The sequence below is a fragment of the Panthera leo genome, chromosome A2, assembly GCF_018350215.1.
Source record: "Panthera leo isolate Ple1 chromosome A2, P.leo_Ple1_pat1.1, whole genome shotgun sequence".
Taxonomy (NCBI): domain Eukaryota; kingdom Metazoa; phylum Chordata; class Mammalia; order Carnivora; family Felidae; genus Panthera; species Panthera leo.
In genome coordinates, this window is record NC_056680.1 from 36030539 (window position 1) to 36053694 (window position 23156).

General features: G+C 40.0%; 1 protein-coding gene across 7 annotated transcripts in view; it reads right to left on the minus strand.

Annotated features, from left to right (window-relative positions):
• Positions 1-336: 336 nt before the first annotated feature.
• The window catches only part of FRMD4B (FERM domain containing 4B), a 322217-nt gene continuing 299397 nt past the window's right edge, over positions 337-23156 (minus strand). For all 7 annotated transcript variants that reach the window (XM_042929953.1, XM_042929952.1, XM_042929951.1 and 4 more), the window contains 9 exons: positions 23009-23142; positions 22793-22912; positions 21423-21651; positions 18760-18816; positions 15889-16033; positions 12826-12945; positions 10833-11644; positions 7566-7698; positions 337-3136 (listed from right to left, as the gene is read on the minus strand). In XM_042929953.1, the coding sequence (XP_042785887.1) occupies positions 3016-3136; positions 7566-7698; positions 10833-11644; positions 12826-12945; positions 15889-16033; positions 18760-18816; positions 21423-21651; positions 22793-22912; positions 23009-23142 (1871 nt within the window). In that variant the 3' untranslated portion in view covers positions 337-3015. The remainder of the gene's footprint in view (positions 3137-7565; positions 7699-10832; positions 11645-12825; positions 12946-15888; positions 16034-18759; positions 18817-21422; positions 21652-22792; positions 22913-23008; positions 23143-23156) is intronic.

Here is a 23156-nt window from a genome sequence, read left to right on the forward strand (position 1 = left end):
ATTTTTCTTCACAAGACTATAGGCCCACAATAGTTCAAAATTTTAAAAACTTGACTTTCACAACTGGTCCTTTGAAAATAACTACTCTAGAAAATAATCCAAATTTTTCTACAGTCCTGACAATAGTCAATATTCCACTTCTGAATGCTCTTAAGGACTAACATTTGAAGGAACTCTTTAGTCTGAACCTTTGTTCCTAAGAACAGGCCAAACTTAATAGTTTGAGACAATTCTGGAATCTTTATTGCTTATAACATTAAGCTTTTATGAGTACAAGAAAGATTGTGAAGAATTTTCTGAAATATAGAAAAAAAATATAAACAGCAAGGAAGGTGAGGCAATTTAAAAAATCCACCTTGTAAAATATACATTTTTATGAGGTAGATCGAAATATATACTGATACAGAGAAGCCCAAGGTATGTTCAGTGAAGAAACAAGTTGTAAACTGTACTTGTAATATGATGCTGTATTAAAAAAATTACTATATACATAGAAGAAAACCTGAACTAATAAAAATTAACCAGTCTGAAAAAAAAAATCAGTTCTTACATCTGAAATGTTAGGCTCCCAGGGGCGATTATGTTCTCATGTTATATACTTGCTTTGTGTTTGAACTTCAAATTTTTATCATGACTATATGATACACCGTAATATGAAACAGATCGATGTGTGATGTTGAACAATTTGCCTCTGTCATGTTTTGGTCATTAATAAATATACCGAAAATGCAGTTGAGAGAGGTTTTCCTAAAAAGATAGCGGGTAAAAAAAGTCATACAGCAAATACCGGTGCTTCTATTTCTTTACCTTCTTTAAATATTTGGGGGCCAAGTTCCACGCGTTCTTTCCAGGCCCACTTGCAGTTCTGAGCATTCCATTTCTTGAACAGAAGAAGGCTATTTCCATTTAAGATACTTGCACGGAAGTATTAAGGTCTTCCTACATTTCATTTCCCATTCCCTTCTCCCCATTGTGCAGGACAAATACATGCCAGATGAAACATTTTCCTGAATTTAAAAGACCAGTTTGCGACTCTGCAAAACTAGGATGAAGGGCTTGTTACAAACAAACAACATTCACAAGACCGGGAAGCCTAAAAATTCACATCTGTCATCCTCAGCGAGGCAATAAACTACCGTATTTCATCAGTTCTAAGACAACTTTATTGTGAGACACAGCATCATTTTATGTAGCGCTAAGAAAGAAAAAAACACTGCCAATTCCTTTAGAGCATGCCATCAGTCAAAAGATGCATCCTGATTTCAAGGATGTAAATGTGAAAAGATGGGCACCTTGGCGTCAGTAAAATATGGTAATACTACAACTAAAAATCTGCAATCTTGTCCAAGAGGATTACATGAAGTAGAACACTTCAAACTGCTTTGGATGAACCCTGAATATAATGGAAGAATACGTAAACATTTTCAGTAGCACACCTTCAGTTTATTGACCTATGTAAAAAAATAATAGGTCTTAAAAAGTCAGAACAGTAAAAGAATATGCAAAAGTATTTCTGTTTCTAGAAGGCTATACAAATATGCAAAAAGGAATAAGTTATTATTTTTCTGCATGTCTTCTGTTTTGCTCCAAATTTGTTCCCCAAACTTCATTTTTAATGATACAAATGACTAAGGACCAGCTTAACAAATCATCTTTATGTATATATTACATGCTTTGGAATATAGATAGAAAATGTTCCAAAAAAGTTGTTCAGAAACTTCTCTCTTCACAATAGGAACATGAAACCTGTATAAAAGGGGGGGTAGGGAGCACCTTTTATGGAATATTGAAGCAGAGTGAAGATGACAAAAAAGATCAATCTAGAATATGGAATTTTTTTTTTTTTAAATCCTACCATAAACCATAGCTAATTAGTTCTTCCAAGTGAAGTATGAGGTAGTTTTAGCCTCATAATTAAATCTGCAGCTTGGAGTTTTTTGTGTTTTTTTTGTTGTTTTTTGTTTTGTTTTGCTTTTGTTTTTTCCTTTTTAATGACTAATCTTGTTTTTGTCACTTGGTGACTTAGAACCCTCTGTGGGATCTGGACAATATGCTTACTTTCCTAATGTTCACCATTTTAAGGCACGCAATTCATCTAAAATGATGTGGCTTTTGTTTTGTTTTGGGTTCTTTGTGTATTACCTTAAAATAGTTTTTCAAACTCTTGATTATAAAAACTCTCCATGTCAGGTCTGCCATTTCAAATGACAATCAAATTGGAGAGTTACCAGCCTGAATAATAACCCATCAGGCCACTGGTGTAGAAAGAAAAAAGGAGCCCAATAATATTGGACCTTAGAAAATTCTCCAAGCAGAGTTTGTCAATTATTCAGTGGGCTGCTGTGTTTTCCCCAATCTGCTACCATAAAGTTATATTACAGGATGCTCCAGCAGTAAGTCTTTCCGGAACCCATTTTATGGTGCTTATGAAAACCATCACTCTTTATAATATCCTAAAAACATTTACACTCATTCAGAACTTCATGAAAATCCAGCTTCTCTTCAAGTAATTTTCCAATACTGTCTCAATTGTTGACGTCCATGTAGAAATGGCATGTCATTCTTCGCCGGCTCACAACTCCAAACTTTCTGATGGTGAGCAATGACTGAGGAGCTCCTCGTTGTTCTTCTTCTCATCATGCTGAACTGTGCTCTGAAATTTCCCAACCTTCCTTCCTATTGGAGACCCTGAACACACTTTTCACAGTTTTACGGTTTGCCTTCAACAACTTTTATTCCCTTAACAAGTGCTTGCTACTGATAAAGGCTGAGTCTGTCCTTGGCAATGGTTCCACCTTGCTGTTAGGTTAGTGCCCGGAGCTGGAAAGGCATGTGGTTCAGGGGCTTTTCCGTGGCCTTAGAGTGTGATTCACTTCCAGGGCAGCAAGAGTCCTCTCTTCAACCTTTGATGCCTTTAGCTTTCTAAAGCCAAATAGCTTTCTGGGAAGACGAACACATTTTGCAAGGCACACTAGTGTGAGAACGCGGTGCTTGGTCAAGAGGTCCAAGTACAGTTCAGACTAATGTTCCAGGCTTTGAATCTTCGTGCCAAAAGAGCCTCTGCTCTCTACTCTTCAGGCTTTCTTCCAACCGGTTTCCATCTGTACTGTCCAGTTGACTGATCTCTGTGTACTGTCTATTAAAGGAAACCAGAAAAGTTGTTACTTGTGGTCATTTTGATTCCCAGAGTACAAAGATTACTTAAAGAATTAGTAGAAAGCACCGTCAAGAAAATATCCAACACTTGGAAATAGGCAAAGCATGACTGTGTGCTGTCTCATTGTCCTACTGGAGCATTGTTGAAAAGGCCCATGCAAGGTGTACTTAATTCTCAAGGGAGATATTCCTTTGTCTCACTTTCATTTACCATTGATAAGGACCCAGATTGTGGTAAGTTACATGTTAATTTTTAGGGTTTTTGTCTGGGAGAAATACAAATAACTTCTGTCTAGTATAAAAAGATTATGGTTAAAATTTTATCGCCCTGTGAGCCATTAACTGTTTTGTTTTTTTTTAAATCTAATTTCATAATCTTATTCCAGCATTTTATCTTTCAGTGTATTGAATTCAGTCTTTTGAATTGTCTCAGAAACAACTTTACCATTCTGTTAGTTCTCTCATTAATGGGTTAAGTAAATCTTTGACACACGCCCATTTTCTCTTTGTGGGAGAGTCATATTTTTAACTTTTTAAAAAGTATTCCTGACAGCCACATTTTAAGTATTCTTCAAATTAAGAGACTATACTAGATCCTTTCCTCAGGGACAAAGGAATATATTTAGAGGCAGGGGCACCTAGGGACACATTTTACACCCGTAGGGTGTATTGGTCAAGAGTAAATTGGAAACAGCATCACATATAAAAATCACAGGCATGTTTGGAGGGTAGATCCAAATGAAGGCATCCTATTATACAAACCATTCCAATCAGCAAAACTTCATTCCTACAGTAGTAGTTTAGAATAGGTTAGATAGTTAGTAGGTTTCTTTTTATTTTAAATTTCTTTAGTAAAAAGGATTAAAAAGTCATTGGAAGAAGAGCTTTGGAAAGAAATGCTCCGTGAAAGCAGGTATTTAGTGTTTTCATCTAATATAAACACAAAGTCAGATTTCCACAGCTTCACACATTGGTCAGTGAGCAAAACACCTGCTAAGCAAGAAGCAACACACAGATCTGAGGGGCTGTACTTACTACTGCTGGCTACACTTAGCAAAAGAGAATTTAAAACTGATCTCATTTCTGGAGACACAACCATTCTCCGGGACAGAAGCCCTCGGTTTTGCCTAGTTTAGGTAGAGTTAGATAAGGAAGAGAATGGGCAATGGAAAACCGGAAGTGAAAGAAAAACAGTTATTTGAAAACACAGTTTGTAGCATAGAGACAAGAATTGGACTGTATTATATACTAGGTAGGATAAGAGACTTCAACATTTGTGATGCTGGAAAGTTTATGCCACTGCCAATTATACCAAATCAGACCTGGAAACAAACTCTTATTGGTAAAAATTTATAGCTTTCTGTAATATCAAGAGCCAGACACTCTGGGAGAAAGGATCTCTAAATAATACATACTTCATTTATTTAAAAAAAATACTCAAATCTTTAACTTAAGGGCAGATCTAAAGTTTTTTATTTTTATCTTTATCTTGAAACCAAATTTCCCTCTTATTTAAAAAAATTATGTTTCCATCAAAAACACAATTTTACAGCAAATTCCTAAAATTTGGTGGATGGCTGTTATTATACTTGCTTTGGTAACAGGTCTAGTTAAATTGATCATTCTGGGGTGTAATAAAAAAATCCTTAGGGCACCTGGGTGGCTCAGTGGGTTAAGCATCTGACTTTGGCTCAGGTCATGATCTCACGGTTCATGAGTTGAAGCCATGCATCAAGCTCTCCTGTCAGCATGGAGCCTACTTCAGATCCTCTGTCTCCCTCACTCTCTGACCCTCCCCTGCTTGCGCAGAGCATGCGCTCACTCTCTCTCCCTCTCTCTCAAAAGTAAGAAAGAAAAACATTAAAAAAAATCCTCAATAGGCAAACAGATGGAAATAAGCACACCTGTACCTCTGTTGCTGGGTGGGTAAACTGGCAAATCTTTCTGGAAAGCAAGGGCTTCAAAAAATACATTTTTCAAGTTAACCCATTAATTCTACTTATTGGAATGTATCCTATGGCAATAATCTGGGATTGAGACAAATATTTTGTAGAAAGATGTTAACAGCAGCATTACAATGAATCATAATGAAAAAAAAATCTAAAAATTCAAAATACAGGAAATAAAGTATGGCATATTTATGAGGGGAATATCATGTTGCTCCCATGAAACAAGGCTTAAAGAGTTTTAAAAAATATGAGCACATGTGTATGTTGTGATATTAAGTAAAAAACTGGGATTCATAGACAATGAAAGATGTACAATCGTACATAAGTTTATCATTACAACCACGTTAAAAACGGATACAGAAAAATGGGGGAATGTGTCAAGATGCTAACAGAGACTACCTCTAGATGGTGGAATTATAAGTAAATTATTTCCTACTTATTTATCCCTTTATCATTTTCCTAAGTTTCCACAGTGAGCTCATATAATGTGCATGTGCGCGCACACAATAGGGATCTTTAAATAGTTTCTCATTTCCTGTTCGTTGCCGCCCCTCTGACGTCAGACTCCCGTGTCAAGCCATCTTGGGCTGGCTGAAATAGAAAGGCACATTTGGCAAAAACACATTTTCTCTAAAAATGTTTAGTACCTTCCCGAGTCCAGTGAAAGTGGTGTCAAGGATTTTAGAACTGTCTTACGTGCTGACTGTTTTCTGTTGTGTCTAACTCAGTCAACAAAAAAGGAAAGTAAAAGTATACAAATAGGAAAACAATTTGCAAATGAACTATACAAAACGATGAGAACTGAATCGAAAACCTTCAGCTCCAATTTTGGGCCAAAGCCATTTTAGTTCTTGCTCCTAACTCATTTGCATTATTTACAAAACCCCAAGATATATGAAGTCCTCTGAGGTATATTTTCACTAACATTCTATTTTGAGCACACCCTTTGTTGAGTTGAGACAATTGGCCTAACAGTTCCAGCCAAGAAAAACTCTCATTGAGCATGGAGAAGAAAAAAAAGGCTTTGGGGGTTGAATAGCTCTAATTCGCTTATAACACTGAGTAATTTATTAAATTATGATTTCACTCATTTGTGGAATTTAAGAAACAAAACAGATGAACATAGGGGGAAGGGGGAAAAAAAGAGAGAGAGGGAAGCAAACCATAAGAGACTCTTAACTATAGAGAACAAACTGAGGGTTACTGGAGGAAAGGTGGGTAGGGGATGGACTAGAGAGGTGATGGATATTAAGGAGGGTGTTTGTTGTGATGAGCACTGGGTGTTGTAGGGAAGTGATGAATCACTAAATTGGACACCTGAAGCCAATTTTACCATATATATTAACTAACTAGAATTTAAATAAAAATTGAAATTAAAAAAAAGGAAAGCAAGAAACTAAACTCTTAAAATCAACAGGATAGACACTCTTATAAGTTATTATCTGTGTAAGTCTTCCTATGCCTGAAGCAATTTGGCCTCAAGCAAATTTAAATAAAAACAAACAGAAAATGCTCATTTCTTGGCACCATGGGTTTGAATTATATTCTGTGAAAAGTGACAGGGAGATGTGACCTCTTCAAACTTAACTCATCCTGCATATACAAAGAAGTGAAAAACGTGTAATGCAGAGTTTGCAATCTTTTTTAAAACTGCATTTTAACAAATTGTTCTTGTACATTTCCTCCAAATGTTTACAAAGAATCATGATTATAAATAGAACAGCTGGCTGTGTCTGTAGCTTCTTAATGAACACAGGGTCAGACACAAAAAGGCAGCAAATGTTTGAAATCAAGCCTACCAACTGTCTGTGAGGAATTTTGGTGTGAGCAACCTTTTCTGGGGTAGAGATATCTTTCCTACAAGGTTTCAGAAGAGTCTTAAATGGATATTATCTATACTATGGTTTTAAGCACTTCGATTTAAAAAAAAACCTTCAGACACAGATTTTAGTGTATACATGTCTAGGAATAGAGTCAAATTTGAATGATCTAGATTAGGAGTGAACAAACCTTTTCTTTAAAAGCCTGATACACAAAAGCAACCAGAGATATGGGGCTCCTGGGTGGCTTAGTTGGTTCTGCATTTGACTTCGGCTCACATCATGATCTCACAGTTCATGAGTTTGAGCCCTGCACTGGGCTCTGTGCTGATGGCTCAGAGCTTGGAGCCTGTTTCAGATTCTGTGTCTCCCTCTCTCTTTGCCCCTCCCCTGCTCATGCTGTCTCTTTCTCTTCCAAAAATAATCATTAAAAAAAAAAAACAAACAGACATAGACAATATGTACATGAATGAACATGGCCATTTTCTAATAAAACTTAATTTACAAAAACAGGTGGCAGCTGGTTTGGGCCTATAGGCTATGGTCTTATGATCCTTGAGCATTCATAAAATAACATAGAATTCCTGAATTCTTTTGACCAGGGATAGGCTAGTAGAATTTCGAAGCATTGCTTTCTCACCTGCCTGGAGAGGGCAAAGGATTATAGATGTTGCCATAGCAGCTGGTGTAGGAAGAATGTGCCGGGGTCTCGTATTCAGATAGCCCTACAGCTATCTGGGTCCTCCAGTTCCCAGAAGCATTTGTAGAAGATACTGGAAATAAAAATGAAAAGAGACAAAATTAGTGAGAATATTCAAAATGAAGATTATTTAGGCCATTTAGACGTACATTATAATTATCTGTGTGTAGAGATTAAGAGACAATGGTTACAATCAACAGAGTTCTTTTCTATTCAAGTATAGTCACTTACTGGCCATGTGACCTTGGACAAATAGTTTATTCTCATTAAGCCTTAGTTTCTTCACCTGTAAAGTGGGGATGATAATACAAATACATCCTGTATAGGGATGGTATCATGATTAAATAAGGTCATATATGAGAATATTTAACACTTTGCCTGGTACAGAGTAAGCACCCCAAAATGGTAACTATTGATATCATTATGAACGAGAATAAAGCTAATTGAAAGGCATGCTATAAAAAATAACCTAAAAGGCAGATAGAAAAAAAATTCTCATATATGAAGAGAGTCTTTCCACTTGGGCTATGGTGGCTAGATATATATAAGGCTTTATTTATAAAGATAAGGCAACGAGTTTGAGTTTCTTGGAGGCCTTTGGTGGAAAAGCACTCCATAAATTGACCTGTGGATAAGACTGTTCCTCGGCCCAAGGCAACATCAGCCACTAGCAGAATCAATGCATACTTTTTGCCTAAAAAAAAAAAAAAAAAAAAAAAAAAAAGTGTGTGTGTGTGTGTGTGTGTGTGTGTGTGGGAAGGGGTGGGGAGGGTAATTAGAACAGGAGGCATTACAGGAAGAAGAGAATTAGCTCTACTGAGGGACTGAACTGGAGCAAGATAAGGGCACAATGCAGGAACAAAGCCTAGTGAATGTGTCGCACTGGTGTTGTTCCCCCTCTAAAACCAGTCCTGCCTCATGCTGAGGATGCACAAGGTGCCCACAATGGCAGGCTGGTGGTCCAAGACCCATACTGCTCATGGATCCTTCCGGCTCCCCTCCATTTCTGTTCCTGGCAGCCACCCTCCGCCTCTTCTTTCTCACACCCACAAAACCCCTGTGACCAGTGTAGGACAGATGCATTTCAAAACTCATCTGTGGCCCTGGATGCCATGAGATTTTGACTCAAAGATGTAATTCTCTCACTTTGAGCTTCCACGAATGTTTCATAACTCTGAGTCAGGGGTTGGCGGGCTTGGTGGTGAAGGTATCAGAGCTGTGGTAGAATTCCCATTCCAGCACTTACCAGCTTTGGGGCTCAGGCAGGGTCATTTGAACTCGCTAAGCTAGAACTGCCTCCATGGCAAGATTAGGATACTCATAATAAACAACAACAGCACTCACTGTACAGAAGTGTTGCATACATTAAATGGGATAGTGCACATAAAACACTGGGCATGCTGTGTGGCCCAGGGTTAAGTTGCCAACAGACGATGGCTGTCATTTCTACTAAAACTGAGTCATCAAGAGAGTCTTCAGCTGGCTGGAAGGAATTACAAAACCCCTAATTTGGCAAATAATAGGAAACTCTCCATGATGCATGTGTGCATGTCTGTTGTAATACATTTTTGTAGCTGTTAAATGTAGACAGGAATGAAGAAAATTCCAAAAGGGAATTCTAGGAGGTCTAATTTTATCCCTCTGATTCCTTACTACAGTGTAATGCTTTTTGGTCTGTGGGGCCAAATCCTGCTGCTACCAGGTAACCTCCTACTGGGTCTGAATCAGGAAACATTAACTCCGTTCTTACCTTCGCCTGAGACACTGAGCCAAGCACTAGTAACGCTCTGGTTTGGGAGGTGCACCTGCTTCTCTCTGGCCTATTTAAATAGGCATTACCCCAGCCCTGTGCCCCAGTGGGCTTCTATATGCATCTCAGCCCTCCTTGTTTGGTTCTTTCTTTCTAACACTGTCCCTGGGTTTGGTTTCTGAAAGAACCTCATGCAACGCCCTGAACTGTAGGGTGAAGAAAGGCACTGTATAGACGTGAGCCATAAATAACAAGGAATACATGACAGGACACTTTTTGTATGTTAGATATGGTAATAAGTGGGAAAGCCCTAACGGAAGTCCAAAGTCCTACGCAAACAGAAGAGACATTAAACCCAAATAGAAATCTCCATGGAAATGCCTCTGGTCAACAAGCTTATGAAACTTTTAAAGACACAGTTTTCACAGATTTATTACTCAATGAGTTGGGAATCCCTGTGCTGTCTTACTAAGGGGTCATGCTTGAAAGCAGGGGCAAGAATGCATGACCTCAGGTTTTCACATAGTCCAGGGCTGTAGAGCTTTAAAAGTGTTTTCTTTGTATATGTTCCTCTGGCTGCTAACTAGACTGGGTGCTCAAGGCTGGAAACCGTGTCAACGTTGTCTCCTCAGCATCTGCGATATGCCTGCTTGTTTGCTGAATAAACGAAACCATAGGCAGATACTCCTCTTTCTCCCCACTTCTCTACTGAGGGCAGCTCGAACAGCTGGGGGGCATGGGGGTAAGCAGGAAGTTCTTCACGGGTTTTAGTGGATGGAGGGGCCAAAGTCAATGCCTGAAGGGAATATCTCTAATCAAAATTATCTTGGAGAATCCCTTAAAGCAGCCATAAAGTAAAGTCTAAAGGATTACTGAATTGAGTCAAGGCATACAAAGTACTTAGAACAGTGCCAGGAACAGTGTTTACTAAATGCTGGCTCCCCTCATAATTATTAAGAGCCTCACGTAGCTACCTGAACATTCAAACCAAACTGCCTTTAGATGATCAAGTTCCTGCTGGTGAACAGGGAAGGGTGTATAATAATCCTAATGTTTTCTGCTTACCCGAAGGGTTTACTCTGCTTTTGAATATATCAAATATCCGTGACCAGAACACTTTTATGAGATGTGGCTATCAAGGTAAGACCTAGAAAAGATACACTATTTGAAAGCCCCCAACACCGAGAGGCATAGAGTAAGTGCTCAATAAATATCTGCTGCATTTGAATCTACAACTTGCTCCATCAGACTCCTGTGGGCTGTGTTCTTTGGAAAGCTAGAGAGACGAACTGTTTTTAAGTTGGCAATTCTTACTGTGGTGCCACAGAATGGCTACCCAGCTCATGACCTTGGGTACTGGTCCCATGATCCCTGAGGGGAGTGGTTTAGGGGGCGGGTGGGTGGCAGGCATGAGGTAAATTCAATCTGGGTATCAAGCGCCTCCGCCATATTCTTACCTGAAGAGTAGGAAGATGTTCGACTGCTGGGAGAGCAGGGTACTTGCAGCCCAGCAAACCCCAGGCATCTCTGCGATCCCCTGTCCGAGTCAAAGCTAGTCTGGGGGCTGTGCCCCTGATCCTTCTGTCCAGAGGCCCGCTGGTACCAGCCACGCAGGTGCTCGGCAACTAAGGCCTTGTGGATGTTTTTGGTGATGTGCTCTGACTTAGCTGCAGCCTTCCTGGGCAGCCGGAGAGTTGCATATGGGTTATGGGGTACCCGGTCGACCTCGTCTTCATGAAAGGACCTGCTATAGTCCCTTTGGCGCTCGTATCCATAGTGGACCGAGGACCGGTAGGAAGGATTGACACTGTACTGTCCCTCAGTGTCATTCTCATAGACATAGCCGCCGCTGTAATAAAGGTCACACTCTGCATATGGTGTGTACCCGGCAATATAGTAACTAGAAGAAGGTTGTTCCTGACTCTTTGTGTAGACACCATTCCTCAAACTATCCTTTTGTGCTAGGTTGGGCATGCTTCCTGAATTTGAAGTCGAAACATTCTGTTTCTTAGACCTTCTCCGGCCCCTGGCACGAGTGTCCAGAGTCTGAGTAGTGTAATAGGGGCCAGCAACAGGCGTCACGCAGTAATACTCTGTGCTTGATTGGCTGGTGTAGGAAGACCCGTCATCCAGGATTTCCGTACTACTGCTTCTTTGGGATTTGGAGAGGGAGAAAAATGGCTTATCGTTGTCCATCTCAGACAGCAGGTGGGACTGAGACTCAAGGCTTCCACTCCGCTGGCGGCAGTGCTGGGAAGAAGATTCGGGTCTGCAAGAGGAGAAAGGCAAACTTGTAACAGAGAATCAAGGAAAGGAGGATGGAAATTAAAAACACAAAGACATGGTTGAAGGATTTAATCACCCCTTGAATTACTATAAAACTTTTAAGGTTTCCACGGGCGCCTGGGTGACTCAGTCAGCTGAGTGTCCAACTCTTGATTTCAGCTCAGGTCATGATCTCACAGTTGTGAGACCGAGCCCTGTGTCAGGGTCTGCCCTGGGGGTGGAACCTGCTTAAGATTCTCTCTCTCCTTCTCCCTCTCCCTCTGCCCCCCTTCTCAAAACAAACAAACGAAAACTTTTAAGGTTTCCAAAGCAGACTGCACAAGAGAATCCATTTGTTCACACAATCCATTGGTTCCCATGCAAGTTCACTGTCATGGTCCAAATGCGAAAAGAACCAGGTTCTATAAATTGTGCAATCCACGGGGATTGATAAATTGATGGGGAAGATAAATTGTAGGGAAGATAAATTGATGATGTGCAACTTGTATCAAAGCCTAAAAAAAAAAAAACAAAAAACAAAACCCAATGGGTCTTGGGAGGTTCCTCTCTTCCAACAGGATAGCAGGAGACAGACTAAGGTGAAGGCAGCACGGCATGAGGGAGAGTCTGGGCTGAGTCATGGCTCTGCCATTTCCCAGCTGTGCCAGCTTGGGTAAGACATTTAACCTCTCTCAACCTTGCTTCCGCCTCTGGAAAATGAGGGGGTTAAATGGTATCTGATATTTACAATTAAAATATAATACCTACAAAAATATAATATCTATTCGAACAAAGGATATTTTCAAGTACATTTCCTTTGTACTTGAAAGTACACGCAGTAGGGACTGGTGGCTCAGCGAGTTAAGCATCCAACTTCGGCTAAGGTCACGATCTCACGGTTCATGAGTTCGAGTCCGGTGTCGGGCTCTCTGCTGTCAGCACAGAGCCTGCCTTGGATCCTCTGTCTCCCTCTCTCTCTGCCCCTCGTCCGCTTGTTCTCTCTCTCTTTCTCCATCTCAAAATATATAAATAAACTTAAAAGAAAAAGTACATTGAAAATGTAGACCCGTAAAATAGTCCTGCTGCCTCAAGTCCCTTAAAATGATTAAAAAACACAAGAAAGTAAAGCAAAACTTTGAAGCAAAAATCAGCAGAGTCCAAGTAACTGGAAGGAAGCGCTCTTACTCCAAGTGGCTGCTGCTGTAGGCGTTGCGGGTGAGAACCGGTGTGGTGGGCATGCTGCGTCCTCCCTGGGGCCGCCTCTCCAGGGTTCTGTAAGGGCTGCTGTGTGTCGACAGCATTTCCCTGTGATGGTAAAGAGAAGAATTGCGGAAATGATGAGCCTCCCCACATCTCTGGCAAACATCATAAGGTGCTTTGAAACTTACTGGAAGCTGAAGGAAGGGAGCATAGGAGGAAACTGGGAAGGGTGTCTTAGTAGCCTGTTATGTCCTAGGTGAGTTTGAGGGGAAACATGAGTGACCTGAGTCATAAATAGGAAGGAAAATAATTTTAAAAACTTTTTAAAAGAGTATACTGAATAAAAGAGACTGGAAGCAACTAGAGGGATGCCTGGGTGGCTCAGTCAGTTAAGTATCAGACTCTTGATTTCGGCTCATAGTCATGGGATCAAGTCCTGCGTCCGGCTCTGTGCTGAGCACAGAGTCTGCTTAAGATTCCCTCTCTCTCCCTCCCTCTGCCCCTCCCCGGCTCATGCTCTCTCCTCTCTCTCTCAAAACAAACAAACCAACCAACCAACCAACCAACCAACCAACCAGAGCAGGGGCAGCAAAGCCTTTTTCTGTAAAGAGTGTAATAGTCAATTTTTTTGGCTTTGCCAGCCAGATGGCTCTGTCTTGACTGCTTTACTCTGTCCCTGAAGTACAAAAGCAGTGTAGACAAGATGTAAGTGAATGGGAGTGGCTGTGTACTGGTAAAGCTTGGCTGTGGATACTAAAAGTCAAATTTCATATAATCTTCACATTTGATTTCCCCTCCAACTATTTAAAAGTACAAAAACCATTCTTAGCGCACAGGCCACACAAACCAGGTGGCAGGATGAATTTGGCCAGTGGGTTGTTGTTTTCAGGCCCGTGGATGAAAAGGCAACATACTTAAATCACTTTGTCCACTTCCCAACATGGTGAGAGCACAACTTGAAGTCAGTTTTTAAATTAAACACGACTTTGAATACATTTTTACTAGTACCAAAGCACAAGTTCATTGCAGAAAATTTTGAAAATACAGATTAAAAACAAGAAAAATTTAAATGTCTATAATCTTGAACCTCAGATATAGCCAGTCAACACTGAATATTTTCAGATATTTTTACTAAGCATATTTACTTACAAGCATTTACAGTTTTTAACAATAAAAAAATAAGATCTTACTGTATATTCTCTTTCAAAACCCACATTTAAAAAGAACTCTATCTATGGGGCACCTGAGTGGCTCAGTCGGTTAAGCGTCCGACTTCAGCTCAGGTCATGATCTTGCAGTTCGCGAGTTTGAGCCCCGCATCAGGCTCTGTGCTGACAGCTCAGAGCCTGGAGCCTGCTTTGGATTCTTTGCCTCCCCCCTCTCTCTCTCTCTGCACCTCCCTGCTGGCACTCTGTCTCTCTCTCAAAAATAATAAACATTAAAAAAAAAGAAACCAAAACACCTCTATGTAATGTTCTTTGTTGGTTAATATTCATCTACAATGTTATTTTAATGACAGTTTAGCCTTCCACTGTAAGGACTTGTAACATATTTAAACAATCTACTAGTTAAACATTTGGGTTATTTTCAGTTTGTCGCTAATGTAAACAGTGCTGTGATGAGCATCCTGTAGTTAACTAATTCAACAGGAAAAATTCCTCTAAGTCAAATTGCTGGATCAAAGAGCAAACCTATCTTAAGCTATTAAGGAAGTAGGTATAATAATTTTTAAGATAAGATTTCTGGTTATAATTTTTTTCCTTTTGCTGCAATAGCTTTGTTTTCCCTAATATAATAAATACACTTGTCCAGTGCTATCCAATGACGGAAATGTGTTGTATCTGTGCTGTCCAATATTCTACCATTAGCCCACATGTGCCTATTAGCACTTGACATATGGCTAGCATGACTGAGGAAGTGAATTTTTAATTTTATTTACTTTTAATTCAACTGGCCAGCACAGCTCTAAACACTTGGATTTCTATTATTTAAGGCAACAGTTCTAAATGCTAACAACTGGGGCTGAGAGGTGATAAAAGCTGTCACTGGTCTTTGAGAAATGAGAAATACAACAAAGTGCTAGCTTTATTTTCATAGGGAAGAATTATTTAATCTAAACAATCTTCCTATATTTTAAGACAAACTTCTACCTTTGCTGAGATGCAGTGTCATGTGCTAGCTAAAAATCACATCACAGGCTTTGGAGTGACGCTGCTGAGGTTCAAATGTTGACTCCCACATTTACTAGTTGATGAACCCAACAGGTCATTCAAGCTTTCTGGTCCCTGGTGTGCTTCTCTGTAAAAGGTAATGATATTAAAACACTTTGAACAGTGTCCAACGTACCGTAAGTGTCCAAAATGTTAACTTCATCATCTTATTTTTATGACAATGGCTGTATTTTTTATTTAATGTCATTTGTTCCCCCATGAAATCATAGTATTGTTCATTTGAACATTCTGATTAGCCAGAGTAAACATTTGGTAATCCTATCTTGGGCCCTATTTATTTTTTCTTTTTTTAATAGTATTGATCCACGCAGTCAAATTCTGAGAATCACTGGCCTGTCATCTTTTTACGGGCTGGTGTTACTGCCTGATAATATTTACCTGAGACATTTGAGAAAAAAGTCATATCATCTATTTTACAGATTAAAATGAGTTGAAGTCTCATTTCTATTTGAAAGATTAGAAGTCATTTCTGTCACTTGCACTGATGGAGTGATATTTAATGACGGTTTCCTGAGACCATGGGTTATGAAACTAAACTTTGGACATTATATCCAAACCCACACTATAAATAAGGTCCCCTAGAACCTAACATAAATCAAACAGACTTTAAAATATAGGAAACTGCCAAATGCTTTGAAAAGATCTCTTAGAAACACTTGCACTTGCTGTCGACAACAAATGACGGGGTTAGTTTCTAGGCTTTGGTTTTAAAAGAGAATCCCTTTTGAAAGGACAAATAGGGTAATGTCAAAAAGGCTGAACGATTTTGAAGGTAAGATCTCATGGCTGTGAGGATACTGATGATGTGACTTCTCACCTGGACTGCCTGGTATCCACAAACTGTTCATTGACAGACGACTTTCTGAAATGGATTCGCTCGATACCGAGAGACTTGGGGGGAAGAATTCTTGGAGAATGAGGTACTGAACTTGGTCGCTGCCCAGCAAGAGTGAAGGCATCAGCTATAGTAAGTAAATTAACGAATGGATAAATAAGTAGGTAAATAGATAATAAAACCTTGCCAGCACTCAAAAAACAAAAACAAAAACAAAAAACCAAAAAACAAATCAGAAGACCTGGTGAACATACAGTTTTTCCACAGATGGTTTTGGAAGTATATTACTTTCAGGAAATTTATTTTTATACTTTATACACTAGAAAAAAGAAATTACTGAATACTGCTGACCCTTGAACAACACAGGTCTGAACTGCATGAGTCCACATAAGCACAAATTTTTTTTCTTAAATATAATACAGCACTGGGGCGCCTGGGTGGCTCAGTCGGTTAAGCAGCCGACTTCGGCTCGGGTCACGATCTCGCGGTCCGTGAGTTCGAGCCCCGCATCAGGCTCTGTGCTGACAGCTCAGAGACTGGAGCCTGTTTCAGATTCTGTGTCTCCCTCTCTCTGACCCTCCCCCGTTCATGCTCTGTCTCTCTCTGTCTCAAAAATAAATAAACATTAAAAAAAATTAAAAAAAAATATAGTACAGCACTGCAAATGTACTTTCTCTTCCTTAGGATTCTCTTCATAACATTTTCCTTTCTCTAGCTTACGTAACTGTAAGAATACAGTATTTAATACATGTAACAGATATGTGTTAATTGACTGTTTAAGTTAATGGTAAGGCTTCTGCCAACAGTAGGCTGTTAGTAGTTAAGTTTGAGGGGGAGTCAAAAGTTATACTTAGATTTTCAACTATGGGGGATGTGGCCACCCCAACCCCCACATTGTTCAAGGGTCAACTGTACTCGTGTGGGGCCTGATCCAACTTTTGCCAATTCAGTAGGTGCCACTCTGAGCAAAGAAACTACTCAGGTGGAATGGGTGATACTAGAGCTTTTCGAGAGTTATATTAAAGAGCTCCTGGGGCTCAGTCAGTTAAGTGTCCAACTTCGGCTCAGGTCACAATCTCACAGTTCCTGAGATTGAGCCCCGCACCGGGCTCTGTGCTGACAGCTCAGACCCTGGAGACTGCTTCGGATTCTGTGTCTCCGTCTCTCTGCCCCTCCCCCACTTGTGCTCTGTCTCTATCAAAAATAAATAATCGTTAAAAAAAAAAAAAAAAGACACTCCTTCCACCACAAACAACGAAAAACGCTAGTATGTAAAAGGCCAAAGGGAAGCTATCCTATGAAGCTGGAGTGGATCACTTTGTTCACCTTTCAAGTTCTTCGGCCTCTTTGGCTGACCAGAGAGGCTCATCCTGTCATTGAAAGTAATATAACTGATCGATGCTGAGTCATGAGAGCCTTGTTATGCACCCCCACTGACGTGTGCGTTTTCAAAGAGGAATGGCAAGCATGACCCAATTTCAGCTCAAGGAAAGAATTTGGGAATGCTGGAGTTTCATGCACGGTAACACTTGGGGTGGGGTGGGGCGGGGCTGGGGGAGATAACTACTTTGGGTAGCAGTTTCCCAAAATTCTTTAAATCATGTCATTCAGGTAGCCACTCCTCTGCTTAAGCACAAAGGATTACAAAGAAATACTCTATCACTTGATACGAAATCCATTCCATCAGGAAATGTGTGGAACACAGGCCATCACAACACTAATGGCCTTCCTCTATGAAACCAACACAATGACATGTAATCCAATTTCCAAAATGTGTATGTCTTCCTAAGGAAAATAAAATCAACTCCTAGCTATCCAGAATACAGTGATAATCAAAGTTTACACTATATTTCTTGGTTTGAGATTAGACTCCAAATATATAAGATGTCACCATTGGGAAAAGGTGAGTGAAAGACTGTATTATTTACGCAAATCCCTGTGAACCTGTAATCACTTCAAGATAAAATGTTTAAAAAAATCCTATAGAGGGCCGCCTGGGTGGCTCAGTCGGTTAAGTGGCCGACTTCGGCTCAGGTCATGATCTCGCGGCCTGTGAGTTCGAGCCCCGCGTCGGGATCTGTGCTGACAGCTCAGAGCCTGGAGCCTGTTTCAGATTCTGTGTCTCCCTCTCTCTGACCCTCCCCCGTTCATGCTCTGTCTCTCTGTCTCAAAAATAAATAAACGTTAAAAAAAAAAAAAAAAAAAAAAAAAATCCTATAGAGCGGAGGCTGACTGGCCCAGTAGGTAGCGCATGCAACTCTCGACCTCAGGATCGTAAGTTCAAGCCCCACATTGGGCATGGCGCTTAGTTAAAAGTAAAATAAAATAAAAAGTAAAGTAAAATAAAAATAAAATAAAAGTAAAATAAAATGGGTGGCTCAGTTGGTTAAGCGTCTGACTTCGGCTCAGGTCATGATCTCATGGTTCGTGGGTTTGAGCCCCGCATCGGGCTCTGTGCTGACAGCTCAGAGCCTGGAGCCTGCTTCGGACTCTCCCCTTGCTCGTACTGTCTCTCTGTCTCTCTGTCTCTCTGTCTCTCTCAAAAATAAATAAACATTAAAAAAATTAAAATAAAATAAAAATCCTATTAAAAAAATCCTACAGAGCCTCACAAACGCTTACTGAGAAACTATCACGAGAGTAATAGTCATGCAATTTGTATGGTACTGTATTTTATTTAATGCTGAATTAACCTGGATAGAAGTTAATCATCGTCTCTGTTCCCCAACCATTCTGCATAAGTTAGTTGATTCTACTTTTCCCAAAAGAATAACATGTAGGCTTTACCAAATTAAAGCAATTGACTTAGTAGTTCAAAATATATAACATATTAAATCAAAATAACATACTTACAATCATCATAGGTGGTAGTGTCAGACAAGGAGCTGCTCTCTGATGGGATTATGTCTTCTGTGAATAAAAATAAGTGCCTTTAGAATAACTGGGCCTTTATATATATACCTACAGTGAGTTTAATAAAGCAATTCTCAACAGAGTGCATCTTATTTTTATTTAGTAAGCGTAACTAATTACAGTGCATTGAGGATAATTAACAATCATAAAAATGGAATAATTTCCTGCCAAAAATATAAACATCTTAGATGTCATACAAATATGACTATGTGTCATATACAAATAGTCCATACAAATATGGACAGATATGGACTATTTCTTAAGACGGCACCGACTTCAAGGGAGTTTTCGTATGCAGCAAGTTTCCAATCTAGCTTCTACACGAGACGAAAACTGTACCCTATACATTGAGGGCTTGTAACCAACGAACTGGAAACAAAAATCATGCCATTCGTGTCATAAATACTACATGTTATGTAACATACACTTGAACCTTCATGTGAAAATCCGTTAGTGTAAATTATTTTTTGAATCCTCCCTGAAGAAAAGGGACTTTTCTTAATAGGTGAACACTTTGTGGAGCATGACCTTCTCGGTTGGACCCGGGTGTCTATGTGGCACTACGGTCATTTTGGACTGGACAATTCTTCGCTGATGGGAGCTGTCCTTTGCAATGAAGGATCTTCAGCCTCCACCATTCTCTCTCAGCAGCACCTCCACACTCGGTTGTGTCAACCAAAAATGCCTGCAGACATTGCCAAGGGTTCCCCGGGGTGCAAAATTGCTCCTGGTTGAAAACAACGGATTAGACAGACCTGGGTTTAATTCTTCGTTTTGTCACTTACTGGCTGTGAGACCTTGGGCAAATGACTTAATCTCTCTGAGCATCCTTTGGGTCAACTGGAACAGGAATATGACTAGTATGTGGTCCGCAGTGCCGAGGTGAGCAGTAAGTGAAGTAACGGATGTACAGCCCTTAGCCTGGCTCCTTGCACAGGGTAAATGCTCAATAAATGTTAGCTACACTTCTTGCTTTTATTACCTAGACACAGCATTCTGGTGGCGGGAAATGCCCATTATGCTCCTCAGTGTTACCGCTGCCCATCAAATGTTAAAAAATGTGGTTAGAAATAAAAATCTTCTCAGATGTGTTGATCTGCCTTGGCAAAACATTCCATACACAGGCATGTACTGGCATGAGTACTGGCGTGATTACAGGCAAATACAGCACCTTCGTATTCACTTTTATGCCATTATGAAGGAAATCTCTCCCATCTGATCTCAAATGATGTTAATCTCCATCAGAGCTAGGCAGACTATCTCTTAATTGGACACACAGTAGTAGAGCTTGAAGGCAAGGTGCCAGTACAGTCAGCTGTCAGGCACATTAAAAAAAAAAAAAATCTACCCAATAATCTGCTGTCCAAATGTCACTCATTATAAAGGAGATCACTTGAATCTTGCACAGTTTGGAGATGAATGGGCCACAACAAATGGTTATGAAAGTTAAGCACACTGCTAATCACCTATCTCTGTAGGTCCAGAATGTAACCACCTCCAAGGCCAACTGGACTTCTCATTCAGAGTCAAAGCCATCCTAAATTCTCCAGCTGTAGCTGACTAACATTTGTGCGTTGATGTCTGTGCATTCACAAAAGCCATATCTCTGCTTCATAAATCATACGGCCCTAAACCTAAATATATTCTATAAGCCTAGTTACCATATTTCATCAAATCTAAGATATATAACTATTGATGTCTCCGTTAAAAAAGAAAAAGTATTGCCAATTACAATGGTAATACACCATCTAGTATAAAAATTATTCAAATTTCACAGATGTTTAAATGTGGAAAAAATAGTCTTGGGATCAAAGAAATATAAGCATATTTCAACCAGTGATCAAGGCTGAAAACCATGCTGATAAAGTAAGGCCAACTGGACTTGGAATCTACCTAAATGAGATTTTCAGTGTACTTTTTCCCTGAATATGAAAGTCTTAGGTATATAATGTTGAGAATTTTGAAGATACAGAAATTTACTTAAAAAAATTAAGTTATTTGAAATTCCACAGCTACTAGTATTTTGAAATATTTCCCAACCAGTTCTTGTAAGTGCATATTTATATAATGTCAGGATCATATTGTGGTTACAATTTTATACCCCGCTTTCTGCACTTCATGGTATATCACATTTGTCCCTATCTTTAAATAGCCTCCACACATGGCAGGAACTGTAAAAGCTCTATTCACAAATGTTACATAGGTATTAAGAAAATGTATGGTCCCTGCATTAAAAACCTTTCAGAAACTACTGGGTAGGCCCAGCTCTCTTACTACTCCGTGATGTTGAGTGTATTTCTTGCAATGACATCAGGCCAGTTAAAGGTGAATCTGTTATATCATGAACGAACATGGCCATGAATGCTGTTTCATCCTGAAAATTTAAGCAACGCAATAGTGTAGTGTTACAACAGTGAGAAGGTCACCGCAAACCAAGTTCACATACTTGTAACACTGAATTCCCAAACCATTTTTACCCTAAGAAACTTACTTTTAATCGTGTTCTTTCTTTTATCTCTTACCAAATGAACTAATTTGGAAATGCTAGATACCATCAAGGATATATCGACTATGTGACTCAAGGAACCTCACTTCTTACGAACCTGGTAAAATCACTGTTGCTTTCTGGCTGGGTTTCTTTCCACATCTGATCCGGTATTCATTTATCGCGTTTTCAATGTCCTGAAGCTTTTTCACAGCATCCGTGTAATCCTGCTTTCGTTTTTTCTTCACGGTTTTACAAAGGTCTGGCTCGTTGGCAAGTTTCTTCGCAGCTTCAACCAGCTTTTGCTGTATTAGGAAATTGCTCTCCAGTTCTTGTAGAGCAGGGTCCTGCATTTATACAATGATACCGTTTCTTGTACATTTTCAAATCAGGTGCTCTGAGAATAAAACCTTCCTAAGTTTACTGCCTATGTAACTTCAAACACTTTCCTGGAAGACAAACCTTCCTCATCTATTTACCTCAACTTATCACTAATCCGACTTTTTTTCTTTTAAAGAAGGGAATGCCCCTGAAATCAGTTAGTTGGTTGGGTGATGATGATATTTTTCAAGGAGAGATTCTTCACCCAAGATTCACAGACGTAGACAGTTATGTTAACACACATAGCTTTAGAGACAGATCCATTTGAGTTTGATTTCTCTTTCTAATGGTTCCTGGTTGCATGACCCTGGAAACACTGCTGAAATTTTTTAATGTTACAGGTTTTTCTCATTTTGTATCTCCATTTCTTTCTTTCTTTCCTTTTTATTTTTTCTATGTATCTCCATTTCAAATGCAGATAACATCTACCTTATAAAAATACAGCAAAGGTTACATGAGAATAATATATGTGCATTACTTAGCTCAGGACTGGGTATACTCTATAAGTTGCAAAGCTCACTATATTCATGATGGAAACTGCTATCATTTCTAAAGCCAAGATGGCTAAATTTGGGCAAGAAGCAGGAGTAGGGTCCTACTGTCCGATGACTCAGATGAGAGAAAACACTGTATACTGGAACTTTATTATACCCGAATGCTGCACACGTATTATCTCATTGAAACTCCTTGCATCCCTCAGTGGGAAGAACAAAGATTACTCCCACTTTATGGATGAAGAAACTGAGGTCTGGGAAATGAGACTTCAGAATGGGCAAACTTATTTGTCAAAGGTTTCTCTGTTTTGCTCAGAAGAGTCTAACGCTAGAGTTCTTAATTCTCATAACAACGTTCCTCAGTTTACGCACAGTTGGGGTTTGTTTCAAGCTCCCTGTGTGCGGAGGAGTAAAAAAGCGAGAAACAACTCAAAGGTACGGAGACGGTGCACAAAAGAAAGAATCGTGTGGTCTACCGTGTCACGTTCAAGTGGCGAGCGCGAGATAAAAATGTACAGCGGTGACTCAAGCACCAAAGGGACAGGTCAACCACATTCAGCTGACAGCTCTTCTGTCCTGTGGCGAGTAGAAATGCTCGCGCTGATGCTCATACCTCCTCGCTGGGCAGCAGGTTGTCATCCAGTTTGAACGCGGCGCCCACACGCCTTCTGACCTGAGGCGGTTTCTCACCGACGTTTAGCGGATATTCCTTTGGCATTTTGCCCGTGAGCTCCTGTAAAACAGGACCGAATCGAGAGGGGGATAACTGACACAAGCCGGGGTTGCAAACACAAAGTGAAGCGTCCCCCAGACCAGAGAAGACACTCACAGCCTCCCGCAAACAGATCTTCTTAAGCTCCTCGACTTTCTTCAGGAGTTTTTCTTGCAAGAGCTTCTCCTTCTTCCTGAGCTCGAGGATTTTCTCCCTCTTCTGCTCCTCACTAACTTCTGAGTCTTGAGAACCTGGAGGGGTTGGG